Source organism: Candoia aspera, chromosome 4 (genome assembly GCF_035149785.1).
Source record: "Candoia aspera isolate rCanAsp1 chromosome 4, rCanAsp1.hap2, whole genome shotgun sequence".
NCBI lineage: Eukaryota > Metazoa > Chordata > Lepidosauria > Squamata > Boidae > Candoia > Candoia aspera.
Genome location: NC_086156.1, coordinates 95,911,292 through 95,927,054, shown reverse-complemented (window position 1 = coordinate 95,927,054; position 15,763 = coordinate 95,911,292). Strand labels below are relative to the sequence as shown.

The following is a 15,763-nucleotide window of genomic DNA, read 5'->3' as shown; positions in this document are numbered from 1 at the left end:
AACTTGTTGCCAAAGATCAACCCTTGAACACAGTCAATGAAATATTGGATAAATACAACCTCTAACAATTGAGGTAGGGATAGGGATATGTCTGTGTTAGTATGATCCCCAGTATTTAATATCCGGAGCTTTAGATTGGTCAGGAGACTGTCTACTCATTTAAACTGGGTATCATAATAACAATAATAATTCATTCTACTTGTATACTGCTGAATTAGTAGAGACCCCAATCACCTCTTTGTAGATAGAAGAATCTGCAAAGAGGAGATTTTTCCACTTGACTTCAGGATGTTTGTAGTAGTGGTGCTCCTGTTAGCTCCACTTCCATACATGGCATATCAAGAATGCACAGTCAAATGTAATGTCCGGTATCCAGAACACCCAATTCACAGATATCATCAGTCTGGAGATCCCATCATTGGTGGCATTGCATCTCATGGGATCTTCCTCTCATATGCCAAAGATTTCATAAAAGAACCTCCACCGGCCATGCCTGAGGAACTTACGTAAGGAATTCATTTTTGGTTGTGGGTGCATTTATGTTCATTAGGGTGCCAGATGATGTAGAAAACTGAAGGAACTTTAGATACTAGGCAGTCATTTTCCACTGTGCAGAAGGAAAGTGTTTAATTTTCCTAGACATTATTTTGGTTGATGATTAGAACTATCATGTAAAATAAAAGTATAAGAATTTGAGTGCAAGGAACGCTATATTATGTTAAATATTATGTCCTCCAAAGAAGTATATATATATATATTCTATAATAAACAGTAATAAATATGATAAGAAATGTTGCAAAAAAATTCAGAATTGTAAAATATTACCTGATACAGATTGCAACACTCATTCTAGAATACTTCCGAAGAATTACCAACACATCCTGGCCTTGGCCTATGCAGTACAGCAGATTAATGAAAATCCTTGGATTTTACCAAATATCACCTTGGGATTTCTTATTTATGATAATTATTACAATGCAAAGTGGACATTTCATTCCACAATGCTACTTACATATACACTAGAAAGATTTTTCCCAAATTACAACTGTAACATGAAGAATAAGCTCCTTGCAGTGATTGGTGGACTGGATTCTGTTACTTCTCTTGATATGGCAATTATCCTGGATATCTACAAGATTCCCCAGGTAAGGTGTGCAAATGAAGTTTAACACTTTTTTTACCATTTCTTTGATTTGCTGGATACACTTTTGTACTTTCAGTATCTTGGAATCAACTTACATAATTAAGATAAGGTAAGTGGAAAAATGCTTTCAACCTGGATTATATTCAAGAAAGTTTGGTTCATGAATGATTTGTCTTACATGTGGAAAAAAGTTATATTAAAATTCATATAATTAAGGTAAAAAGACATTTCCCCCGCAAACTATAATTACACAATACATATATTTGGTCTATTGAGAATGGCATCACAGTATTTCACTTCTCAAACCTCTTCATAAGACCAGATATTCACTGGGAATTCATGGAAGTTCTGGGGATCGATTGCTATTACCCTTGATGCGAGTGCAACTGCCCCTGAAGGTCATCTGATGGGAGCCTTTTGGACTTCCTTATGCAGTTGGTTGGCCAGGGTCTTATGTTCTTGTGGGAAGAAAAAGATAATTTCAAAATTTGGGAATATGTTGTAAATGCAACCTTTATAATTTAGGATCACCCTGGCTTCACCTCTAGGAAAGCTGGACACAGAAGGAATGGTTGTTTGTTGCAAGGAGCACATTAAGTTTAACACTGACAGCAATGAATGGCAGCTTCTTATGTCTAAATACACAAAGACCACAATTAATTTTAATTTTAATTTGTGAAAAAGTAACCAATAGAGACAGCAAGTGCAGTGAACCCTGAAATGCTATGTTAAGATATTGAGCCAATGTTTTATAACAGCTCTTGCATAACTTATTCAAGGCTATATCCAGATAGATAGACAGACAGACAGATGGTAGATAGCATGGGTATGTTAAATGTCAAAATCATGAAGCGAGGCAACTGCCCAGAGTCCCCTTTTGGGAGAAATGGGTGGTGATAGAAATTTGAAGAATGAATGAATGAATGAATGAATAAATAAATAAATAAATAAATAAATCTTGAGGTTGTTGGAGCAGAAAGATCAGGACTGAACACTGACATTCTGGAAATCAATAAAATGGATGAGAATGGATCACTTAAGGTCAGAAGTGCATAGAAGAATTGAAGTACTAACCATCAGTAAGAAGAGAAAGTAAAGATCTAATCTCAAAATCAAGTCCAGGGCAAGCCAAGGAATATTACAATGAGTACAATCTAAGCTCCACCACATTGGAGAAAAAGAGGAAGCTGAAAATTCTACAGCACCTCCCAAGAATTTTTCAGCTGAATACCATAATAATAATAATGATGATAATGATAATAATAATAATAATAATAATAGCAGCAGCAGTAATTGAAGTAGCAACTTCAATCAAAGTTGAAAGATTATGGCAAAAACTGGTCATGGTGGTCCCTGTGGTTATTGGTCCACTGGGTGTCATACCAAAAAACTTCGGACAACATTTAGAAAATCTGTGCATCAACAAAATTTCCATCTGTCAATTACAAAAGGCCACACTGCTTGGATCCGCACATATACTACGCTGATACATTACAACATCCTATGTTCTTGGGAAGAACTCAAGGTGAATGAAGGTCAACACCAGCTAAAGAACTGGCAGCTGTGATTTCACACTGTTGTACATATATAACAGTAGTAGCAGTGTCATGAAAATTAAATATTTAGAACAAATGTTCTTCCAACAACTTTAAAAAATATCTGCAGACAATACTGTTTTAAGGATATTCCTCAAATTATTCTGATTAAGCCACAGCTAAGTATCATAATTATTTCATATTTTAATGGCTATTAACCTGATTTTATCTAATTTTAAATTTTATTTATTAAATTTATTTATTAAATTCTATTTACTGTGTTATTGCATATATGATCTGATATGTTATAACTTACCAATTGGAAAAATACATTCAATTTATTCTTACTATACATTATTATAAGCAGCTCCTTCCTAGAAAATATTAATTATTGAAAACAATAATCCTTACGCACCAATGCGTAGCAATGAAACTTAATATTGGATACTGTAATTGTTCTCTTTCTTATTCCTGGATCTCTTTAGCTCACCTATAGTCCCACTCCAGTGATGAAGGACAAATCTCCCGGTCTTCCCTTCTACCAGATGGTTCCTAAGGAAGACCTTCAATATGAGGGCATTCTGTCTCTGCTCCTGCACTTCAGATGGATATGGATTGGGGTGGTGGTCATGGATACTGACAGTGGAGAAAGATTTGTGCGAACAGTGATACCCATGTTTTCCCAGAAGGGTGTCTGTTTTGCATTCATACAGAAAATCCCTGTTATAACTTTTATTACTAATGTGTTTGAGATATTAAATAAAGGAGAGAAGATTTATGATACATTGTCAGGCAGTAAGGCTACAGTGATACTTGCCTATGGTGAATCTAATTCCTTTGGATTTTTTAGATTTCTCTCTTATCAATCAGTTCTAGACAGTAAGGACAGGAAACCCCTAGGGAAACTATGGATCACCACAGCCCAAATGGAGATTGCTTCATTTGTATTTCAAAGGGATTGGGATTTAGACATTTTCCGTGGAGCTGTAGCCTTCATGTTTCACTCCAGGGATGTACCTGGATTTCAGCAGTTTATAGAGAGACGAAACCCTTCCAGTACAAGAGGAGACGGTTTTGTCAAAAACTTCTGGGAGCAGGCTTTTGGCTGTGTATTTCCAGGTACACATGTGGATGAAATGGAGGAAAATCATTGCACTGGAGACGAACAACTAGAGAGCCTCTCTTACCCCAATTTTGAAATGAGCATGTCTGGCCACAGCTACAGTGTCTACAATGCTGTCTTTGCTATAGCCCATGCTTTACATGATATGTCCAGATCCGGATTCAAACATGGGGCAAAGATGGAGGGTGGACTGAAGCTTCATAACCAGCCATTTTGGCAGGTAATGTGCTCATTATATTCTAGAGTCCTGATTCCAGGTTCTCTAGCACAGTAATACAGTTTCCCTTCCACCACACAGTATAATCTGAATTTAATTCAGTTTTGCAAGTTCTGTTCCACAATTTATAGTTCCTGAAGACTAATCATGTCTTCAACAACTTCCAACACACTCCAAAATGATCTATGTCATTTTGTGATATATTTTTAGAACATATTTTAAAGATAACAAGCAATCTATTAACTTTAGCTCATCCTTGTTTTTTAATGTGATAACTGACTGCAGAAGAAATATTGTGGACTCCAAAGTTTCTGTTGGTCTGTGTATAAGATTGCAGGGAGAACTTTGCTGCAGGTCAGAATCAGCTCCTGATCTGTTAAATTGTGCATCAGTGATTTGGAGGGTTCTTTCTAGTTGTGTGCCAATTTATTTGAATTGTGAGCCAAAATCTTTTCCCCCCCCTCTCCAGTGCTGCAGTTCTGCAAAACTGATGGACAATATGTTTTTCTATTTGCAGGACAATTCAACTCCCCTTAGGATCGCTAACCTCACGTCATCCCTTCTCTCTCTCTGCTTTCACTCCCACCAAACCCCTCAGTGTCCTGTTCCTATTGCCTCTTTGGAGATAGTTTTAGAAGGTGCCTCATTTCTCTCCCACTCCAACCATTATAAAACCATCTGAAACCACACTTTCAGTTATCAGTACCTCATTGCAAAATGAATTATAGACCAGAATACTTTTTGGAATGCAGGAAGAATGTAGATACTGCAGTTTAGCTCTAAGCACATATTGGAGTGTTGGTTCCTCCTCTTTAAAGATCTGCTATGCGGCCATACCATTTCAGCTTCAGGTGTATTGAAATGTTTGTCATCTATATTCTATTGTTGTTTATTCATTTAGTCACTTCCGACTCTTCGTGATTTCATGGACCAGCCCACACCAGAGCTTCCTGTCGGTCGTCAACACCCCCGGCTCTCCCAGGGACGAGTCCGTCACCTCTAGAATATCATCCATCCATCTTGCCCTTGGTCGGCCCCTCTTCCTTTTGCCTTCTACTCTCCCTAGCATCAGCATCTTCTCCAGGTATCCTCCCTTCTCATTATGTGGCCAAAGTATTTCAGTTTTGCCTTTAATATCATTCCCTCAAGTGAGCAGTCTGGCTTTATTTCCTGGAGGATGGACTGGTTTGATCTTCTGGCAGTCCAAGGCACTCTCAGAATTTTCCTCCAACACCACAGTTCCAAAGCATCGATCTTCCTTCTCTCAGTCATCCTTATGGTCCAGCTCTCGCAGCCATATGTTACTACTGGGAACACCATTGCTTTAACTATGCGGACCTTTGTTGTCAGTGTGATGTCTCTGCTCTTAACTATTTTATCAAGATTTCTCATTGCTCTTCTGCCAAGGATTAAATGTCTTCTGATTTCCTGCCTGCAGTCAGCATCTGCAGTAATCTTTGCACCTAGAAATACAAAGTCTTTCACTGCCTCTACGTTTTCTCCCTCTATTTGCCAGTTATCAATCAAGCTGGTTGCCATAATCTTGGTTTTTTTGAGGTTTAGCTGCAAGCCAGCTTTTGCACTTTCTCCTTTCACCTTCGTCATAAGGCTCCTCAGTTCCTCTTCGCTTTCAGCCATCAAAGTGGTACCATCTGCATATCTGAGATTGTTAATGTTTCTTCCAGCAATTTTAACTCCAGCCTTGGATTCCTCAAGCCCAGCATGTTGCATGATGTGTTCTGCGTACAAGTTGAAAAGGTAGGGTGAGAGTATACAGCCCTGCCGTACTCCGTTCCCAATCTTAAACAAGTCTGTTGTTGAAGTCTACCTTGCAGGATCTTGAGCATTGCCTTACTGGCATGTGAAATGAGTGCCACTGTTTGATAGTTTGAACAATCTTTAGTGTTTCCCTTTTTTGGTATGGGGATATAAGTTGATTTTTTCCAAATTTGCTGGCATATAGCATGCATTACCTTGACAGCATCATCTTGCAAGATTTTGAACACTTCAGCTGGGATGCCATCGTCTCCTGCTGCCTTGTTATTAGCAATGCTTCTTAAGGCCCATTCAACCTCACTCTTCAGGATGTCTGGCTCTAGCTCACTGACCACACTGTCAAAGCTATCCCCGATATGGTTATCCTTCCTCTACAGGTCTTCTGTATATTCTTGCCACCTTTTCTTGATCTCTTCTTCTTCTGTTAGGTCCTTGCCATCTTTGTTTTTGATCATACCCATTTTTGCCTGGAATTTACCTCCAATGTTTCTAATTTTCTGGAAGAGGTCTCTTGACCTTCTATTTTATTGTCTTCTTCCACTTCCACGCATTGCTTGTTTAAAAATAACTCCTTATCTCTTCTGGCTAACCTCTGGAATTGTGCATTTAATTGGGCATATCTCTGCCTATCACTGTTGCCTTTTGTTTTCCTTCTTTCTTGTGCTACTTCTAGTGTCTCAGCAGACAGCCATTTTGCCTGCTTGGTTTTCTCTTTCTTTGGGATGTATTTTGTTGCCGCCTCCTGAACAATGTTACGAACTTCTGTCCATAGTTCTTCCGGGACCCTATCTTTTAAGTCCAGTCCCTGAAATCGAATCTTCACTTCCACTGCATATTCCTTAGGAATATTAGTGAGCTTATATCTAGCTGATCTGTGGGTCTTCCCTAATCTCTTTAGTCTGATCCTAAATTGTGCAAGAAGAAGTTTGTGAGCTGAACTACAGTCAGCTCCAGGTCTTGTTTTTACCGACTGTATAGATGTCCGCCACCTTTGGCTGCAAAGGATGTAGTCAATCTGGTTTCGGTGTTGTCCATCTGCTGAAGTCCATGTATAAAGCTCTTAGGTTGTTGGAAGAGAGTGTTTGTTATGCAGAGTGAGTTGTCTTGGCAAAATTCTATCAGCCTATGTCCTGCTTCATTTTGTTCTCCCAGGCCATGCTTACCTGTAATTCCAGGTGTCATTTGACTGCCCACCTTAGCATTCCAGTCTCCTGTGATGAAAATAACATCTCTTTTAGTCGTGTTGTCCAGTAGGTGCTGCAGATCCTCATAGAACTGCTCTACTTCAGCTTCTTCAGCATCTGTGGTTGGGGCATATATTTGGATCACTGTGATGTTAGATGGCTTGGCCTGAATTCGAATTTTGATAATTCTATGATAATTCTATCATTTTTTGGATTGTATCCAAGCGCTGCTTTACCACTTTACTATTAATTATGAATGCTACTCCATTTCTTCTGTGGTCCTCTTGTCCACAGTAGTAGATCTGGTGGTCATTTGATGTGAAGTGACCCATTCCAGTCCATTTCAGTTCACTGACACCCAAAATGTCTATCTTTAATCTTGGCATCTCACCAATAACCACATCCAATTTGCCCTGGCTCATAGATCTTACATTCCAGGTTCCAATGGTGTGTTGATCCTTAGAACATCGGATTCGCCATTCACCACCAGCACCATCGGCCTAGTTGAACTTATCCTCTGTTCCTCCCCAGTAGCATTTTGACCATCTTCCGACCTGGTGGTCTCATCTTCCGATGGTATACCGACATATCTCTGGTTGTACTGATCCATTTAGTTTTCATGGCAAGAATACTGGGGTGGGTTGCCATTACCTTCCCCAGGGATTGCATTTAGTCTGACCTCTCTGTCATGACCTTCCCGTCTTGGGTGGCCCTTCACGGTTTAGCTCATGGCATCATTGAGGTGCTCAAGCTCCAGCACCACGACAAGGTAATGATCCTTTGCTGATGTCTATATTCTATAGGTCTAGTATTAAACATTATCGGCTTTTAGTGGTTTTCTATGTAATTAAACCTGAAATGCAAGGAAACCAGGATTAGTTCTCAGTGATCCCAGAAGTTGAGTGGAGTAACAAGAAAAATGAATGAGCATTTCAAGCATACATTTCCCCCTACTGATTTATGAGGAGGGATATTTTTCCTGCCACTAATGATAGTTGATACAATCTGTTTGCTTTTGAAAAGAGCAGAATTATTTTGCAAGATTCTAACAAACTGGTACTGTCAAGTGGGATGAATTAAGACAATTAACAAGCATTAACAGAAAAATTAAAGTGAAGACTGACTGAAAGGAAAGATAAATCCTTCAGTTAATGAAAGGATGAAAATAAATGTAGCATCAATAAATAATTAAAGGTTTAAGTGAATGAAAAGCCCTGGAAGATTTTATTTGCACATGTATTTTGATCCACAGCTTTTTCTACATTAATGGTCCTTTTTTATTTTTCTTTTTAAATTTAGCTCCATCACTTTTTGAGACATGTTACATTTAATAACAGTGTTGGGGACAAGATAACCTTTGACCAAGATGGAAAGTTAGTGGATGGATTTGATATCATCAATTTTATTATTTCTGAAAACCAGTCAAAAGTGAAAATTGGAAGGGTAGACCCTCAGTCTCCTGCATATCCAATGTTCATCATTGAAGAAGATGCCATAACATGGCACAGCTGGTTTAACCAGGTAGGTTGCAGAAACAGACAATCTGGGAAAGTTCTAATCTCTACATGAGGACTGAAACTGATTGTTAAGTGGGAAGATAAAATCACTATTAGCCATGGCATTTTCATACCTTAATTTTTCAACCTGAACATCTTGATTTTCTGTTTTTATTTTTGAACATTGGAAATAATGTTTGGTCTATTATATAATCTATTTTGCTTAGCACACAAGTTACATGGTTACTACAGTATATTTTGGAATAATATAAAGGATTTGGAAGGATAATTAATGACACTGATTAAGCAGCTCATTAGTTGACAAACAAAAGCTTGTTATTTTGGTATAGGCTTTCACAACCAGTATCTGTTGGGCAGTGTTGGGTATCAGTGTTTATTTATCATGGTCTAGAGAACAGATTTCCTGATGTTTCACTGGAAACTGTGGCTGGCATTTGCAAAAGCAAAGTGGTTTTCTACACAGACCACAGGCAACTGAGTAGGGATTGACTGGGCTCTTGGCATTATAGCCAGGTATCCTGACTTCTGATTGGCTTTTAGCCAAGCTGGTTTCCAATTGGGCAGGTTGGTGAGGGCTTGCCACTGATTGGTTCTTTCTTTGTACCTGATTCTGATTGGTTATTTTGGTGGTGTTTGTTCCTGATTGGTCCTTTGTTCAGGCAGGCTCCTGAATCTCCAGTTTTGGAGTGCTGATTCCTAATAGATCCTTGGTTTGTGCTGGGTTAGTCTGAGAAGCTGAGTCCTGATTGGCATCTTGTACAGAGAAGTTTCTGATTTACCCATTTTTGGGAGCTGATTCCTGGTTGGTCTTGCTTTAGGGCTGGATCCTGATGTTGCACAGGACAGGTAACTAGGCTTTATTAACCTTCAGACTTTCTCCTTTCTTGTTGAAGCTGTTGGAAGGCTGTTGACCATTATGCCACAGTTGCTGACAAAACATCAGGAAATCTGTTCTCTAGACTATGGTCACTAAACTCTGAAGCCCAACACTGCCCAAACACTTGTCACTGTGTTCAATCTGAGTATGGCAGCATGCTGGAAAACCATAGATTCATGGTAACCATGCCAAAGAGAACAAACACAGTATTGAAAAATGATTTCTTTCTTTCTTTTTTTATTTTGGTTCATGAATTAGACTGTTCCCATTTCCATATGTACACCAAGCTGTAATCCAGGTTCTTGGAAGCAAGTCATGGAAGGGAAGCCATTTTGTTGTTACTCTTGCATCTCATGTCCAGAAGGGAAGATTGCAGAAAAGGAGGGTAAGGATAGACTGTTGTTCAGTTGTTTAGTTATTTCCATCGCTTCAGAAGCTGATGAACATCATTTTGCAAAAACTGCCTGTATATAACTGGTTCTTTGATTTTTTTTTCAACTTGTGATAATATTTGGTTACATTTTCTTCTGTGGCCCACTTTTGGATTACCATCCATTTTTCCAATCAAGGCCTTCTTCAATGATTCTTGCCTTCCTATTTTGTGTCCATATATTATACCTTTAGCTTCGTTCTGATTGCTTCTAGTGAGCAGTCAGGTTTTACTTTTCTGGTACTGAATATGCTCTTGCAGTTCAAAGTTTTCTCAACATTTTAATCCAGCACTACAATTCAAAGTCAAAGAAGCAGAGCTAACATGGTGACAGAGAAGCAGATTCCCTGCTGAGCTCCTTATGATATTTTATTTGTTCTATCCCTTTTTATAAACAGCATAGTTACATGTCTTACTTTTTATCTAGCTTTATTTCATAAACACATTCTCTGCAAGAGATATTCTAAAACTGAACACCAAGTTCTTAAAACATCATACAGGCTTTGGTTATGATAGATCAATACTGAAGCAATAGAGAAGAACAAGAAATGCAACAGGACAAGCTCAGGCTTTCAGACTATCCAAATCAACAAAGCAGCTAAAATTGATGACTACATGATGGACTATTCAAAACCATACATTTCTGATGGTCCACATTTCAAAGAAGTTTTTGGGGCTCAGGATTATACTTGGTCTTTGAGTAGTCCTCCATTTTTTTAATGTTTTCAATGGAACCAGGATAAAAAATTCATTATATTTACAATAAGCATTCTACTTAAGATTCAGTCACTCATGTATGTTATAATTTCTCCTTCACTTTAAATATATAAGCAAATAAATAAATGAATAAATAAGAATTTTTAGTAATTTTCAAAATTTTTGGAGGCTGCAATCAAGGCTTTTGATGGCCACATGTGGTCCTGATGTTGTAGACTTCTGAGAAAACCCAATGGGGCTGATTTTTGTTTGTTTACAAAACACATATTTGGATTATACCAGCTTCCTGTTCAATATATGCAATGTGTTCAATGTGGCTTAGGGCCAGGAACATACTGTATATAAAGAAGTCAGCAACCCCAAACTGGTTGGTATGGCTTGGCAATCAAATTCTAACCCCTTTTTAAATGTATGCAGTTCATGCCTTAACCAGGCAGTCACAACTGCCGTTTTGATGTTGATCCATCACCCCCCTCACCTTCCTGCATAACTGTGCTTAGGACACTATTCTTAGGAAGTTAAAGAAATTTAAATCAGAAGTCATCCTGGCAACTTCTATCTATTCTGTAGCTGGCTTTTGCAAATTGAGAAGCATCTATCAGCATCAGGGTTCAAGAACTGAATGATTTGGAGTCAAGGTAGATGGACCAATCTAGAGAAATCCAATTGATATCCACCACAACTCATTAGCTAAAGGCTACTATATCTAGAATTCAGGTATCATGAACGTCACTGTATAACAAACAGTAAGAGTTTCTCTTACCCATTGCCACCATCAAGTGGCCATTCACATTTTTTCAACCCAGATATAAAAGCTAAAATTCCATGACTTACTATAAAGTAACTTATATAGGAAATCATCAATATTTTTAATATGTTCCTTAAAGTAGTGATAGACTGTGCACTTTACTGTTCATATGCTAGGACTGCTGCATATTATCTGCATTTATAGATATAGTTTATATGCAATTTATATAGTGTTTACTTCATTGCTGAGTGTGGACGAAAGAGCTATAAGATATTCAGCAATCTAAGAAATTGTAAAGGCTACAAAGATTGATGGATAAATTTCAGGCTCAGACCATATACTTTCCATTTCAGATCTGAGTGACTGTTACGCTTGTACAGATGAAAATTATCCCAACAAAAACCAGGATTCATGTATTCCCAAGGATATAAGTTTCTTGTCCTATAAAGAACCTTTGGGGATTGGTTTAGCCTGTTTTTCTCTTTTCTGTTCCACAGTCACAGTTCTGGTACTAAGGACATTTCTGATGCATCACAACACTCCCATTGTCAAAGCCAGCAACCGGGATCTCACCTACATCCTCCTGGTCACCCTCCTGCTCTGCTTCCTCTGTGCATTACTATTCATCGGTCAGCCAAATAAGGTGACATGCCTTCTCCGACAAACTGCTTTCAGCATCATCTTCTCTGTGGCTGTTTCCTGTGTGCTGGCCAAAACTGTGACTGTGGTCCTGGCTTTCATGGCAACCAAGCCAGGAAGCATGATGAAGAAGTGGGTGGGGAAAAGACTGGGCTATTCTTTTGTTTTATCTGGCTTCTTAATTCAAGTTGGGATTTGCACAATATGGCTGTCCATCTCTCCTCCTGTCCCAGATGCTGACCTGCACTCAGAGACTGGAAAAATTGTCCTACAGTGTAAGGAAGGGTCTATTATTATGTTTTACTTTGCAAGGTGTTACATGGGCTCCTTAGCCATGATCAGTTTTGTAGTTGCTTTCCTTGCCAGGAAGTTACCTGACAGTTTCAATGAAGCCAAGTTCATCACTTTCAGCATGTTGGTGTTCTGCAGTGTTTGGCTCTCCTTTGTTCCAACTTACCTGAGCACCAAGGGGAAATACATGGTGGCTGTGGAGATCTTCTCAATGTTAGCATCAAGTGCTGGGTTGCTGATCTGCATCTTTTTCCACAAATGCTTCATTATTGTTTTCAGACCTGAGCTGAACAACAAGCAACTAAGTAGAAAAGGTTTCTAAATGTCTTTAGTTATTTGGTATAATGTTCAGTGCAGAGTGATTTGTGTGTTTATTTGCATTTGTGAAGCAAAATACTCCATAATATTTTCCCAATAATGCATTTGCCTTAAAATTCTCTTTTCTTGCCTACACATTGCTTAAGAATGTGTTTAGAAGTTATGTTTATAGTTTAACTATCATGTACCTGTATATGCCTACTTTCTTTTTTCTTCTTTCAAGTCACTTAACTCTATTTTTAAAAAAATAATATAAGGTTCAATAATAATAATATTTAGAACTTTAAAAATATTCTGCTATTTCATATAAATTCATTGTTTTATGTGGACTAATTGGTAGCTGTAAGCTTTAGCCTATAAGTTTATATGGAAGTATTTTTCAAAAACATTAAGCAAATTAAAAAAAATGGTGTAAAGAAGTATTTTTGTCCAACCTCTTCCTAGAATCAGGAGCAACATTCTTCTGGGGAATAATTTATGAACTCTGGGGATGCTATGAGTTAGAAAGGATAGCGATGAATTAGGAAGGATGCACTCAGCACCTAAAAATCAAGTTTGAATGGAAATGGGAGACCTCTGTGTCTTTTAGAGCTCTTACACTCAACAGTTCAACACTGATGTACTGAAATCATAGATTACATGAGTTTTTTAAAAAAATATTTATCCACCTTTATTAATTTTGTAAATAACTCAAGGTGGCAATCATACCTAATACTCCTTCCTCCTATTTTTCCCACAATAACAACCGGGTGAGGTGGGTTGGGCTGAGAGAGAGTGACTGGCCCAAAGTCACCTAGCTGAGGTTCATTCCTTCCTCAGCCATAAATAATGTTTTTACACTTTTACTTCTAGAAATCAAATATCCAGGGTGAGAATTTTTTTAACCAAAGATGTACAACATTTTTTCTGCATGCAGAACATATTTCTCCTTTCTTACTGAAGAACATGTGATATGGTTGACATGGGAGGGCTGAAATTTTCATTTCTACTATTTTGTATTTAATAAAATTTAATAAAAACTACACAGATTTAAGGAAAAAAGTAAAGTAAAATGGTAAGTAAATAAGAAATAAAAGAAAAGAAACAGAAAAGAAAGAAAGAAAAAAAAGGAAAGGCAAAAAGGATATAACAAAGCAGCTTCTGATCTTCATTATAGTAGTTACAAATGCATTTCTATTTTTTCTTCTCTCTCTAAGGTTACATAGTGGCTCTCTTCTTTCCATTTTCTACCCTTTCTAATCATCAAACCCATAAATCATAATTATTTTTTTCAGTTTTCAGCAAAAAGTCCATAAAGGTTTTCCAATCACTAACAAAGGTAGTTATTGTCTTTTCTATAATCAGGTCGATTTTGCCATCTCTGCAAGTTCTGTCATTCACCAACCATTCCTCCACTGTGGTAATAAGTGCTCTGGTAATAAGAGTTAAGGAGCAAAGTGAAAAAAATGGGTTAAATTAAATACAAAGAAGACCAAATTAATGACAACAGGTAGAACAGCCTTAGAATTGTCAGTGAAGATATTCAAGAGGAGGATAGCTTCTGCCTTTTGGGATCAACCATCAACAGTAAAGGAACAAGCAGTCAAGAAATACTCCATAGACTAGCACTTATGAGAGCAGAAGATGAAGGCCTTGGAAAAGATGTTCAAATGCCATGATGTGTCTATACCTACAAAGATCAGAACTGTGCAAGGAATGATATTTCCTGTGGCACTCTATGGAAGGGAAAGTTGGACTTTGAAGAAGTGGGATAGGAAGAGTATTGACACTTTGGACTTTGGTGTTGGAGAAAACCTGAGAATACTGTGGACAGCCAAGAAAACAAACAAATGGATCATCAAAGAAATCAATCCAGAGTTCTCACTTGAGGCACAAATGACCAGGCTCAAATTATCCTACTTTGGATAGATTATATGAAGATGAAGACCTATCTCTCTGGAAAAGGCTCTAATGCTGGGAAGGGTGGAAGGAAAGAGAAGAGAACAGCAAGCAGCAAGGTGGATGGACTCTGTTAAAGTGGCAATGAGTGCACCGCTGGAAGACCTGAAAGGTTACATACAGATTGTCAAGGAGAACATCTATCAGTATGGTTACTAGGAGTCCAAAACAAACTGATGGCACACAATCAATCAATCCTGAATATTCTTACCCTTCTTACCCTTTTCTCATGAAAAAGAGAATGTAGCCCATGTCTTGTTTCATTCATTAATTTCTATAGGGATTTATGACCCATTTTAATCACATTGCTTTTGAAAGAGTTACTAGGCAGAATAAATAAGTGTGCATCATGCTTCTTTCAAACTCCAAGATCAAATTTTGCAACTACGAAGAGTACACATTCAGTTTCTATCTGGCACAGCAAAGTATCTGCTGAATATTTAAAGTTGTTCTGATTGTTGAGGACCCAGATGTGAAAACTCAAACAGCCCAAATTATTCTCTTTCATGTTTTGCATGCTATTTAACAGGTTAACCTAAGTTTCTTCTTTACTTTTTGTGATCCAGCTATCTTCTTTTTGATTTCCCAGTTATTTTTAATTTTCTTTGTTGTTTTTGTTGCATTGCATATACCATTTTCTAACTGTTAAATGATTGTAAATAAAAATACTTCTACCTCAAAGAAAGATTTTAATGAAAATTGTGGGGTAGGAAATCTGTAGCCCTCCACAAGAATAAGCAAACTGAAACAGAATTCAGGGAAGAAGCAAACATTTCTGGCTCTCCTATTAATAAAGCCACTATTTGGGGGCTGGAAAAGTTCAGATATGCAGTCTGAAGGAGAATTCTTGGGGAATCAGGCTTTGTTCCTACAGGACAGGTTACCTTTGAAATGCTCTCTCCTGTCTAAACAAAGATGGTTTATTGTCAATATATGATCATTTGTTTCTCTCTTCTCTTTTGCTGGTAAAGTATTTTTTGTCTGACTTAGGTTTCTGGGTGCAATTCAAGGTGCTGGTCATCACCTATAAAGCCCTCCATGGCATAGGTACAGGCTACTTGTAGGACCACCTTTCTCCCATTGTTTCTACCTGTCCCACCAGATATAGGAGACAGGCCATGCCCCAGGTCCCTTCTATTAATGTCAACTTGTTGGACCCTGCAGTCATGCCTTCTCAGTGGCAGCACCTATCCTATGGAACAGCATCCCCCCAGAGATTCAGATGGCCTCAACCCTGTCAGCCTTTGACAAGACAGTGAAGACCCAGCTGTTCCACAAGGCATGTGGGTCAGGGGACGGATGAGCTCTG

General features: G+C 38.1%; 1 protein-coding gene across 1 annotated transcript; it reads left to right on the top strand.

The window, feature by feature from the left end:
- Positions 1-330: 330 nt before the first annotated feature.
- On the top strand, positions 331-12,520 carry LOC134496740 (vomeronasal type-2 receptor 26-like). The gene is made up of 6 exons (XM_063302449.1): positions 331-506; positions 854-1,145; positions 3,165-4,022; positions 8,279-8,500; positions 9,632-9,758; positions 11,622-12,520. Exons 1-6 carry the CDS (start codon positions 331-333, stop codon positions 12,518-12,520), a joined length of 2,574 nt encoding a protein of 857 aa, XP_063158519.1.
- The last annotated feature ends 3,243 nt before the right edge of the window (positions 12,521-15,763 follow it).

Coding starts and splice junctions, on each gene's coding strand:
- LOC134496740 (XM_063302449.1), top strand. CDS start 331: ATGGCATATCAAGAATGCACAGTCAAATGTAATGTCCGGTATCCAGAA. Junction 507..853: donor GCCATGCCTGAGGAACTTAC/GTAAGGAATTCA, acceptor CACTCATTCTAG/AATACTTCCGAAGAATTACC. Junction 4,023..8,278: donor ATAACCAGCCATTTTGGCAG/GTAATGTGCTCA, acceptor TTTTAAATTTAG/CTCCATCACTTTTTGAGACA.